At 33.7% G+C, this 12,541-nt stretch overlaps 1 protein-coding gene across 1 annotated transcript; it reads left to right on the top strand.

The window, feature by feature from the left end:
• Window positions 1–6,982: 6,982 nt before the first annotated feature.
• On the top strand, window positions 6,983–10,198 carry LOC136971149 (acidic mammalian chitinase-like). The gene is made up of 9 exons (XM_067265634.1): window positions 6,983–7,126; window positions 7,212–7,310; window positions 8,315–8,603; window positions 8,675–8,801; window positions 8,888–8,991; window positions 9,075–9,204; window positions 9,290–9,451; window positions 9,805–9,924; window positions 10,021–10,198. The coding sequence occupies exons 1-9, from the start codon at window positions 7,030–7,032 to the stop codon at window positions 10,153–10,155; spliced, it is 1,263 nt and encodes a 420-aa protein (XP_067121735.1). The 5' UTR covers window positions 6,983–7,029; the 3' UTR covers window positions 10,156–10,198.
• Window positions 10,199–12,541: the final 2,343 nt, after the last annotated feature.

Consider the following 12,541-nt stretch of genomic DNA (forward strand, 5'->3'; position numbering starts at 1 on the left):
ATTACAATGACATAACAGAATTTTAAGCGGCGAATCTATGCTAAATGAATTAATTGTTTGTATTTTTGACGTAATAATTAAAATTCTCTCTCTTACCTTTGCACGAACTAGCCCGAGACTTCTTTTGGATAACTCCTCAATTCTCGTTTCCTGCGAGATTTTATGCAGAATTCAAAAACGCACTTTTGGCTGCGAGATTAATTGAATTTCATTTAATTTTTTTCCAAAATTTATAACTTTCAATATTAAATAGACTATTAGTTTTATTAAATTATTTCGTGAGACTAAATATCCAGATGGCATAAGGCACTGATTGGTCAGCTGAATGACGTCAACCTATTGAAATCGGAAATGTTGATCGATTAGCCTAAACTTTGTATTGTTGTTATGAGAGCGGGCAGATATTTCATCTAAAACTTGATAAAAGGCACTTATTTATAATTTCACTGTTTTTTAATTGTGTGTATTGACATTAATTTTAAAAGTATTGCAAAATTTTCAATTAAACTAAATTAAGTGATACCAAAGATTTTAATGTTGAGACATGTTTAAACACCAACAAGTAACTTTTATCTGTTCTGTATTTTAATAAAGGATTTTTTAAAACATTTTTTATTAGACAATACCGTATTTTTAATCTTACAGAGACTTGTATTTAATTTTATATATATGTTATGGACAAAGTGATTAATCGGGCATTATTCATAATGCCTGGTCAATATGAATAATGACCAAAAAGAGCGCGCAGTGTGATAAATATTGATTAATTTATCAAATTGACCAGTCATTATGAATACTGCTATCACTTAGTCGGGCAAAGTGATAATAATACGTTGAGGAGTGATCATTCAACATAAGCTAGCCAATTGGCACTCTGAATTGCCGATTGCATCGCGTTTAGTACTGAATTTTAAATTGTGCAACATTAATTAATTTGATTAAAAAAACTCTACAACAACACAAAACACCGGGGTGTGTTAAAAAATCCTACTCCTAGAACCTATATTCGGTGTGACGAAAAAAATGAAAGGGTTCACCCCTTTCATTTTTTTCCTCACACCGGATATAGGTTTTAGGAGTAGGATTTTTTAAAAACTCCACTTATTTCATTTAGAAATATTTATTTTTTGTGAATTATTTCAAAGTATTTTAAAAAGAACATGTAACCTTTTAAAGCTAAATACTTTTAACTACATTAATTTAATTAAATGGTAAAATTTTACCTATATGCACCATCATGGCGGTGGTGGCAACTGTTTGTGCTCCCGACGGATTCCTCCCGGTGGGGAGCTGCCAGCAGGCCACCAATTGTTTAACGTCACTAGATATTAATACTTGTGTTCAAGAACTACCGTGAATAAATAACTAGTAATGTTAAACAATCGGCGGCCTGCCAGCGGCCAATAGAATAATTTCTTGTAAAACAGAAAAAGCAAATGAAATTGAATAAATTCCAATATTGAATTCAATTTATTTCTCGATTAATTACAACATTTTATAAAATTCTTCACTTGAAGATTCGAGCTGATATTTTTTTCAAACAGTATTGAAAAAGCCCTCTTTCTATACAAGACAGCCACTATTTAAAAATATAAAATTTAAAAATATAAAATATAATATACAACGGGGAAAATACCTACTAAACGCGAAAGTATCGTTAAGAAAAGCAAATCTTACCGAGTGATCCGATAATGCCTTCTTATAAAGACAATTGTAGAACTGTAATAAAGAAAGAAATCATTACTTAATTTTTAGCATTTACTTTGAAAACTTAAAAACGCACAGCAATTTATTGACAAGACTGTGTCTTGTTTATAAAATCGTACTGCCTGCTGTGTTACCGGCTTAGAGGTATGAAGGCGTACATGTCAAAAGTTGAAATTTGGCACAGAGAAATTTCATGCGCGCATAAAAAAAAACCAGACTTGTAGGTAGTCAGAGGACCGAGAACCGTGTCAAAATAAAATACAAAATGGCGACATCTTTCTACAAACAGACGCGAGTACGAGATTTGCGCATGCGTTGGTCGTTGGGAAGTTGGAAATACGAACGTTGCAAAATCGAATTTTGACAAACGAATCTTTGAAAAAACCCATTTACTTGTCCCGTGTTATTCCCGACATATCTCTGGTCCTAACGTGCTGACCTTGACTGGTTGACCCGAAATATCTCGTTTCAGCATTGGAACGTTTTTGAAACTAGATGGTGCGTCGTTACAATTTTATAATTTTATATTAAAACTAACTTCCGAAATATAATTTCTTTTTTTTTTTACATTTTTTACATATATACAGTAGAGACTCGTTAATCGGAACCCCGGTAATCGGAACGATTTTCAGTCTGACTGTGTCGCGCCGAATCGAACGTTTTTGATACTAGATTTACTTCTAAAGTATAAATTTTCATGTTTTTATATTCTTCAATATATTTATTTTGTTTGTACAAAATGAAGAAATAATTTTTAACGATACGATAGCCTCGATTATTATTATAAAAATTTTTGTTAGGCTTAAAATCGACGAAAATTCATCACGAAGCGACACGCAACGGAGAAAAATTTGAACATCGGACAGGTTAATATATTTATTCGTACATAATCGGTAATAGGAACAAATCACTAATCTGAACAACCCCAGTCCCCAATTGATTCCGATTTTCGGTTCTCTACTGTATATTGTTTGTGCAAAATAAAAAATATAGTTTCGTACGATACAATAGCCACGATTATTTTTTTCAAAAACGAGAAATTTTCGTTAAGCCCTGGTCACACTATGCGATTTCCAGCCGCGCAGGCGACTGCAACCGCAACTAGAAACAAAAAGTTTGTTTTAGTCGCGACGGTTGCAAAGATGCATCCAATCAGAAAACGTCTTTGTGCCACGTCATACTTTATGCTGTATATTTGTCAACATATCTTGATTATAACATTTGTATTAACTCAGTATCAGTACATTTAAATGCTATATTTGATATAAATCAAATCTGAATTTATAAAAGTTATTGTTAGATTTATTTTAAAAAGTTTGATTACTTTTAATAATATACAATTGAATAAAATAAATGCTTACATAAAAGAAAAAATATATATACAGTAGAGCGTCGAAAAGTGAAACCAATTGGGGACTGGGGTCCTTCCAGTTAATGATTTGTTCCAGTTTCCGACTTTGTACGAAAAAATACATTAACCTGTCCGATGTTCAAATTTTTCTCCGTTGCGTATCGCTTCCTGTTGAATTTTTCTCCGTTGCGTGTCGCTTCCTGTTGAATTTTTCTCCGTTGCGTGTCGCTTCGTGTTGAATTTTCGTCGATTTTAAGCCTAACGAAAATTTTTATAATAATCATCGAGGCTATCGTATCGTTAAAAATTATTTCTGCATTTTGTAAACAAAATAAATATATTAAAGAATATAAAAAACATGAAAATTATACTTTAGAAGTAAATTTAGTATCAAAAACATTCGATTCAGCACGACACAGTCCGACTGAAAATCGTTCCAATTTCCGGCCATTCCACTTACCGACGTTCCACTTATCGACGCTCTACTGTATATCGATTGTAAATTAATTAAATCATTCAAACTTTCCTCTAAACAACACTTACCCTCAAATATTCACTTTTGTAGGTTTGATAAATAGCATCCAAAACTTCTGGGATAGTGACTGATATCGAATTATGGGCCACTGTAAATTGGTATGCCAAACTACGAAACTTTTCGCCTAAATTATATATAAGTATAAGTTATATTCATACGGATATATCCCCTATAACCTTCGGCATCCGAAAGCCTTAATTTATTCATCAGCTGGTAAAAGCACGATTGTTTAGCTCGTTGATTTTCATTTCGCCAAGTTTTAACCCAGCACGAACGTTTTTTCTTCTTTTTCTCTTCGTATATTCTCGCTAGCTCTAACAAAATTATCGCCTTTTTTCTTTTATTTATTCCAGAAAGGGAACTACTTGCTATTTTAATAAGAAAAGTAGCTAAAATCCCGTAAATACTCTGAAGTAGAACGTAAAATGTCGGCAAACTCACGAAAGTAGACAAAAACAAGCTACTGTAATTTTATTGGTTTATTATAAGGTCACGTGTTCCGAGTTGCAACGTCAGCGAACAATGTGTGACCAGGAGAAGACGCGCGCGACTCGCGCTTGTCGCGGTTGCAGTCGCCTGCGCGACTGGAAATCGCATAATGTGACCAAGGCTTAAAGGCCAAAATAATGGGAAAAAATTACGCCAACGCACATTCATTTTTTTGTTTAAAATCTGAGGAAGGGATAAAGATTAAGTAACGAAATTTTTCATGGTAACTTTTAAATAAAGACCATTGATTTTATTTCATTTTGGAAAACAGAACTAACGGGGGTGAGGGGATAGAGGTCGTGTGCAATATCTCGTGTAGGGTTGAGTTAATGACAATTTTACTCGTTATTGGCTTTTACAATATTTAATTTAAAAGACTTATCTTTATTCTCAAAATAAAGCCTTTTTCACCTTTTTATAATAATTAATAATATAAAAGTTATTTTTAATAACATTTCCTAACAGATAGGTCCACATATAATTTAACTTCGGGCCCAAGCGGTTCCGTTCCCTGGAGGCTGGGAGTTCGGTCGTGGGTTCGCGCCTCAGGCTGCCAGCTATTGGCAGCCTGAGGAATTAACAGTACTTGAGAGCATAGCGCAAGGACCAGTACCAGTATCTATTGACTCTCCTAGAGGGAGGCGTTAAGCGCCATCTCTTATTAAATTTAATAATTATAATTAAATTAATATTTATTATATAATCTAGAATATTCTGAAATCGATTGGAATCTTTTCTTTCGGAATATTCCTAATTATACGTAATATATAATATATAATTATTAATTTATTAAATTACAATTATTAAATTTAAATTAGCCGAAGCTCTGAGGACCCGAAATCGAATCCTGGCGAGGAACCCGTAAAGCAAGTCCTGAATATGTCGGGCTGTGACGGATCTGCACGAAATCGAAACATTTCGTTAAACAAAATAATAATGTTTCTGTCATATAAATAATACAGGCCCAAGCATAGGATAGGACAACAGAAGCTAAAGAAATAGAGTAGAACGTGCTAGGTAAGCAGGTGTACACTTTATTACACCCGAGTAGGATTTCGCTTTTCTCAATCTTCTTGCTATTGGACCATTGGCACACTACAGTACAGGTACAACTTTTGAACGTCGTTCATTTATTTAAAAGACCAGGTGAAATTTCTCTCGTTTGTCAAATTGGGATTATCAAACTAAAACATCAATTATCTCCATATCAGATGTAAATTATTACCTCTGATAAAGCTTAGAAAGGATATAATTGTATTCCGAGACTTTTTAGCATCAACAATAGTAACAAATTTTAGTGTTTATATATTGTTACACAATTATTGAAATAATATAAAGTTAGCATTAATTAAAAATCTCGACAGTATTGTTGAAAATATTTATGTATTTAAAGGTACTTAAATTATAAATTTTACACATAAACTTCAATAATTTCAGTCATATATTGTAATTACAATATATGAAAATTAACGTTATTAATAAATAAATTACTAATTAATCATTTACCGTTCTATTCGTAATGAAATAAAACAATTTACATATAATATAAATTAAATGATTACTGTTTTATCAGTGTGTATCGTTTAATTGATTCAGATAAATGTATGAATGAAAAACGATTTGATTTAATTTAATTACATCGAAATTTAATTAAATATAAATGATATATAACATTTGCTGGTTAATGTTACCCTAGGTATACAAAATGGTGGTTCGTCTCCGATTCCAGCAATCAGAAGACTGGGAACAGTGGGAATGCACGTTCTAACCTAACCTAACCTAACCTATTCTAATAAATTATTAGAATAGGTTAGGTTAGGCAACCAAATTATTAGAATAGGTGAGGTTAGGCAACCAAATTATTAGAATAGGTTAGAACGTGCATTCCCACTGTTCCCAGTCTTCTGATTGCTGGAATCGGAGACGAGCCGCCATTTTGTATACCTTTTGTATACCATTTGCTCATTTTAGGGGCTTCCAAATATATGACTTTTTATCTGTTTTGCTCTATTATATGGATGTACAGTACAATTTGATTGTACAAATTTCTTTAATTTAGAAATTAGTTAGGTCACAAAGTTCGTTCAAGTCGCTTTGTACCCTATTTCTGTAGAGCCTTATATTGTGAGAAATCGTGGGTCAAGGGTTAATTCCTACTGACCACTTACTCGGAACAGTCTACAAAGACCACTTACCTTATCGTTTCGGATGGCTTTTGATCCATCCGAGTGGTGAGGGGGTTGAGCGAGTCGACAGGTGGTTTGAAGTGACAGGAGACAGGTTTAACAAATAAACAAAGCATTTATTAATGTCTAAAGTTAACATACAGGAGGTCTACAAGGCTAAACTCGGTTAAATGCGATTAAATACTGAATATATACAAAAGGGCAGCTCTTAGCTAAGCCTATTCCCTTTGCTGGGGAAAGAAAGTTCACAATTCACTAACAAAAATACCTCTATGAGGAAACGAACGGTTTGGTCGGAAAGTTCGTAGGAATAGTAGTCCTAGTCGATACGTTGAGCTGTATGGAAGTTCGAAGCCGTGATCTGTTTTCTACCGGAGTCTTCTTTCGTTGAGCCGCGAGACGAAAGTATCACATTGTCAAGTATAACTTCCTTTGGATCGTCCTGAGCTTCCGGAGGCCCGAGCTTTTATTCGATTGTCGTGGGAAAGGGGTCCTTGTTGACCATGACAGCGCATTTTCTGACACCTATGTGTCAACTTTCCCATTTGATTGCTAACAATCGGGGTGACATCCGATCCGAAACTATTCGATTGTTTTTCTATCGGCGGATGTTTACAATCTTTCAAAACAATTCGCGGATTAATCATATTTGTTAAACTATATTTTATCAATAATATTATCGAATCAAACAGCACTATTATTTACTGATAAGAGGATATTATCTGTTTATAACATCAGTTCTCTATTAACTGCTTTATCATATGGACATTGTTATAAGAAGAGAAAACATGAACTTTTTACTTCTTTTCCTTTTTCTTTTCTGTTGCTTACTTTATTCTTGCGAAACTGTCAACGAAGGTAAGTTTCTTCTATATTATTTACATAATTTATTACGTATAAACTAATTTTTTACGTATTAACTTACGTATAAAATTTTTTACAGATGTTAAGCACATTCGCAGACGTTCGAAAATCATGTCGAAAGTTAAATTTGACGGGATGCTACATGGGGATCATAACTACACGTTACCCTTTTTTAACGGTAATTACGTTTTTAATTATATGAATAACGCTTGGCATATCTCCTTGTCATATTATATATTGCATAATACATTAATCATATATATTTACAGACGTTATGAAGATATATGCGGGCATTAGATATATATACTTTATATACGTATACGTTTACGTTATTATCATGCATTATGTTTTTCCATAACTCTCAGTTAAATATTTTATGTGCAGTTTGATTAAATGGACATTTTTATTTGGAGTTGTAAGCATAAACAAGTCATTGCTAAGGCTTACAACTCCAAATTCATGTAAGCAATATGAATAAAATAATATCTAGTTTTACTTTCTATATTATCATTACTTGTGTCTCATCCCGCGCAAAATCGTAACCTTCAGTTATGCTTAATTTAATGAAATATTATCCAATAAAGCTTTATATTACTCTTCGTGTATAAAATCTGTGGATCAGACCAACTCTGAATCGGTGTTTATTGTGTCCCGCTGGTGCTTTGTGTTAATTATTCATTATATCACGCATGCAAACAATAATAGCGAGCCTTCAAATACCTAATCTGTATATTTTCATTATATTTTATAAAAATATGCATACTTTTTACTTAATTAATTTGGCCAATTTTAATAATATTTTAACTGTCCAAATTCTTATTCGGTTAATGTTACCCTAGGTATCCAAGATGGCGGCTCGTATCTGAATCCAGCAAACAGAAGGCAGGAAACAGTGAGGACTCACGTTCTAACCTAACCTAACCTATTCTAATAATTTGGTTGCTAATATGGTAATTTATTAGAATAGGTTAGGTTAGGTTAGAACGTGCGTCCCCACTGTTTTCTGCCTTCTGTTTGCTGGATTCAGAGACTAGCCGCCATCTTGAATACCTAGGGTAACATTAACTTTATTTCTTATTGTACATGTTTATAGCTGTAAATATTGTTCCATGTTTTGTTGAAGTTAATTGTAAAAACTGGTATGTTTCCATATATTTCTAATATATTTTTGTAAATTTTTAGATGTGATAAACACCCAACCGAGAAAGATTGCTTGCTATTATGTCTGGAATCGTATGAAGAATGGAACGTTGATGCCAAACGATATAGATCCCAATATATGCACTCATATTTTGTTGGGTTTTTCTTCTGTATTTAACTCTACTCTAGTTCCACCTCTGCCAGAAGATATTAAAGGTTATGAGATGGTGATAGCTTTAAAGAAAAATAATCCAAATTTGAAAGTGATGCTTTCAGCTGGAGGAGGAAAAGGCTTTTCTGAAGCTTCATATTCAGCTGAAAATAGAACAAAGTTTGCCTCTTTATTACACATAAAAAAGAATATTTTACCATTATAAAATTAATTTAGAATATTTATTACAGATTTATCAATTCAATTTTCGAATTATTGAACGAATATGGATTCGACGGTTTCGATATCGATTGGGAATTTCCAGCATGGGATGGTTTACCAGCTATGGACAGAATTAACTTTGTTCTTCTTCTCAAAGTAGGAAATAGTTACATTTTTAAAACCTTCAAAAATAAGATAAATTGTGCCTAGCAATAACTGAAAATTTATATTGATTGTTATAGGAATTTCGTCTTGCTGATAAGCAAGATAAATATCTCTTATCTGTAGCAGTAGCCGCTCCGAAAACAATTATCGATGTGTCATATGATATACCAAATATGGCAAAGTATGAAATTATTTTTAGTTTAAAAAATAAGTACGTGTGCCAAATAATCGACAGTAAATTTGCATACATTTTTGTCCGAATAGATACGTCGATTTTGTCAATTTGATGGCGTACGATTATCACGATTACTCTTGGTACATGCCTTTTACAGGACACAACAGTCCATTGTTTAAAAGAAGCATAGAAAAAGCCTATTTTTCTACTCTAAACACAGTAACTTTATCAATTTCTTTTACCGATTAAATGAATATGACGATGTATGTGACGAAACGTATACAATTACTATATACACTTACAGGCTTGGTCAGCACAGTACTGGGTGGCAGAAGGATTACCGAAATCGAAATTACTTGTTGGCATACCGACCTATTCACATAGTTACAAGTTGGCAGTTCCTTACATGCACGGTTTCGATGCGCCGGCAGTTGGAACTGGTCTTGGAGAATTGTCATATTCACAGGTTAGTGATGAATTCAATTACTTTTTCTGGTCGAATGTTTTGTAGAACGGTCCACAATTCGCATATTTAATGTGACAGAGAAGGCCGGATGGGCGAGCGACGAGATGACAGAGATAAAAGTTAAGATGGCCCGTCCCTCACCACTCCATTGTGACTCTGGCCAAACCCATAACGGGATTGCAAACAAAAAGGTTCTTTATGTGTCCGCAGTTGAAAAGAGTGGTAAAAAAATGAAAATGTTGAAGTCACATGTGGAATTACGAAAAAAAAACTTTTGAAACGAACTGGTTTCTCCATCCTATAATAAGATTAAGAAAAATATTAGTAAAAACAAATGAATTTTTATGTTTCAGGTGTGTGATTTTCTGAACAATGGTGCAATCCGAGTGTTCGATGGAGAAAGCGAAGTCCCTTATGCTTATAAAAATCTTGATTGGGTCGGTTACGACGACGTTCAAAGTGTGGTCATGAAGGTAAGACATTTGTATATCAGTGTAAGAAATTACTGATTAATAAAACTATAAAGGAATGTTTAATAATGAGAAAATAAAATTAATTATTTCTGATAGGCAATGTGGATAAAGAAGATGGGATTCGGAGGAGCCATGACTTTCGATTTAAATAACGATGATTGGAAAGGAACGTGCGACAACAGAACGAAATTTGTTTTACATCAAACTTTAAAAAATATTTTGATTAATTAAAGTTAATTACATTTGTAAATTTAAACATAAATAAGTAGGGCCGAGTGGTGGGAGATAGGGAACGACATAAACGAGTGAAATAACCACCGAAAAATTTCTATGATTTCCATCGCCTGGACTCAATCCCGAACTATTCATAATAATAAAATGCATGTCAATCCTCAGAGCAATAATTTAAATTTCAAATTTTATTATACATAAATGTGCATCACAATAATGTTTCATTAAAAAGGCCGGAAACAGAAATACGACAGCAAATAATTGATAAATTTGCGGCACTGAATCTATCCTGAACGAAATACAAGTAACACGTAAGAACAATAATAATACTTAGTTAAATTAAAATAACCGCTATCGTAATTTTTATATATAACTAGCAGGTAAGCCTGGTGTTGCCCGGGCAAAAATAAGTACAAACATTAATATTATTAGATTATTTCGTACATTTTATTATATTACTTTACAGTATTTAATTTATACAGGGTGGTTATAATTAAAGTTGCCCTACTCAGACTTGTCTACAGCCCGTTCTCGTGGACGTATTTTGATGAAAATTGGTATATATGTTATAAAGACCGTGGGGAAAAGGATGCTGTAAGGCGTTTTGAACATGTAATTGATGCAAATGAATTGCACATTGAACAAATGTTGTGAATAAAAGCCTTTTGCGTGTTTCCATTTTGTGTTTCTTGTTCTTCATGCGCCAGTTTTTCACCAAGTGGTAAAAATTCGAACTAAATATTGTTTTTGCATTTTCCTTTTCCCCATGGTCTTATTTTAGTAATGAGAAGTCCCACTACCGAGAATGCCCTTTCCGATTCAATTCATGTCAAATCGTCTTTAATGCATTTAGGAGAAGACGGATGTTATGTGTTTTTCACCCGTAGCCTGGAAGATTTCTAGTTCGTTTTCGAGATTGTAGAGATCCTACTTCTTTTGCTCTGTAGTATTCTTGATTTGTCTACCTGGGGTGCTTTAATAAAAACATCAAGCTTATAGCCCGATAATTCGGTAGTTCGTTTGTCTTTAATAATCAGGATTATAAAGAAAAACTTGATAACTTGCAGACTTTGTACTCGTTTGTATCCTTGCCCAATTTGCACAACCCGGCATAATGCAGTTATTGAAGCTATTGGGCATGGTTAAAAATTAAGACAGCATAAGCACAATTATTCAATATATTACAGGTTCTGACTAATAATGAATTTTCAGACTCCTGCCATAAATAGGCTACATATTAGACTTGATAAACACTAATGTTGTGTGTTTTTTCTTCAAAGACACTTGGCAAGTTTTCTATCAGATATCTTTATTCATTCTCGTTGAACGAGAATTGTTGAACGAATGTTACTAACACGAAGAAAACCCAGAAAATTTCATGTGAACAGTTTGTTTGCCAAGCGCGAACTCACGACCGACTACCGGTGTTCAGAGGTTTTATTCACTCAATCACTGCAGGATACTTATTGGCCTATAAATTCCTGCTGTCTGCCTGTCTTTCCTTAATCCGAGACTTGCCTCGGCATTAATCTATCTAACTCCCTTTCCAGATTAAGGAACCTTAGTGGCAGGAAGTCCCAATTAACTACATAAGAACTTTCCGACTCGAACCATAAGTCACGTTATTTTAATTAAAAAATTTTTTCCTGAACAGAGTTAGATACATAACTGGTACAACTCTATTGCTAACAGGGAACGTTATTACAGGAACAGTTAACGATCAATTTCAATCTCCATTCCATTTGCTGATTTGAACGTAGCGTCATCTATTAGCAAAAAATTTAAGAAAATGTAAAACATTCGGTTTCCTGATTTTCACGTAGCGCCTATAGACGGCGCTTCCTGTATATGAGCAAATGAAATGTTTGAATCGAGTATAAATCAGCAATTACATTTTCTTACATTACTTACAATACGTGTAAATAACGAGAAAATATTCTAAACTACAGTTACCGACTGAGCTAACCGGGCTCCGCCGTCGTCTTTCATTCTAACGACTTTCGTTTTCTACCAGTGCAATATTCTGTTTCTGTCAGTAGAACGCTGTCATCATCATCCGATTATCGAAGCGAATTTCAAAGAAATTAGCCACAGGGAGATTCGCCGTATTATCGAATTGCAATAGAAGGATTCGTCGTCGAGAGAAAACCTGAATGTAATATCAACGCACGTACCGTACACAGTGTGCCGAATAAATCTGCTATTTGCTCTGCCTACATGCAATATCCAGGTCAGTGTCGTTGAAAAAATATGCATTTGAAAGTTTTCAATCAAACACGTCTGTTTAGCATATCGAGTTAGGCAAGCATTCGTAAATCTTTGTAAAATGCGATTCAGTTCTAGCAACCAGCAACTACGGTCGGCGAAACGAAGAGAAAAAGCGTAC

Source organism: Centruroides vittatus, unplaced genomic scaffold, assembly GCF_030686945.1.
Source record: "Centruroides vittatus isolate TY-2023 unplaced genomic scaffold, ASM3068694v2 contig_233, whole genome shotgun sequence".
Taxonomy (NCBI): Eukaryota; Metazoa; Arthropoda; class Arachnida; order Scorpiones; family Buthidae; genus Centruroides; species Centruroides vittatus.

Coding starts and splice junctions, on each gene's coding strand:
- LOC136971149 (XM_067265634.1), top strand. CDS start 7,030: ATGGACATTGTTATAAGAAGAGAAAACATGAACTTTTTACTTCTTTTC. Junction 8,802..8,887: donor ACTTTGTTCTTCTTCTCAAA/GTAGGAAATAGT, acceptor TGATTGTTATAG/GAATTTCGTCTTGCTGATAA. Junction 9,205..9,289: donor ATTTTTCTACTCTAAACACA/GTAACTTTATCA, acceptor ATACACTTACAG/GCTTGGTCAGCACAGTACTG.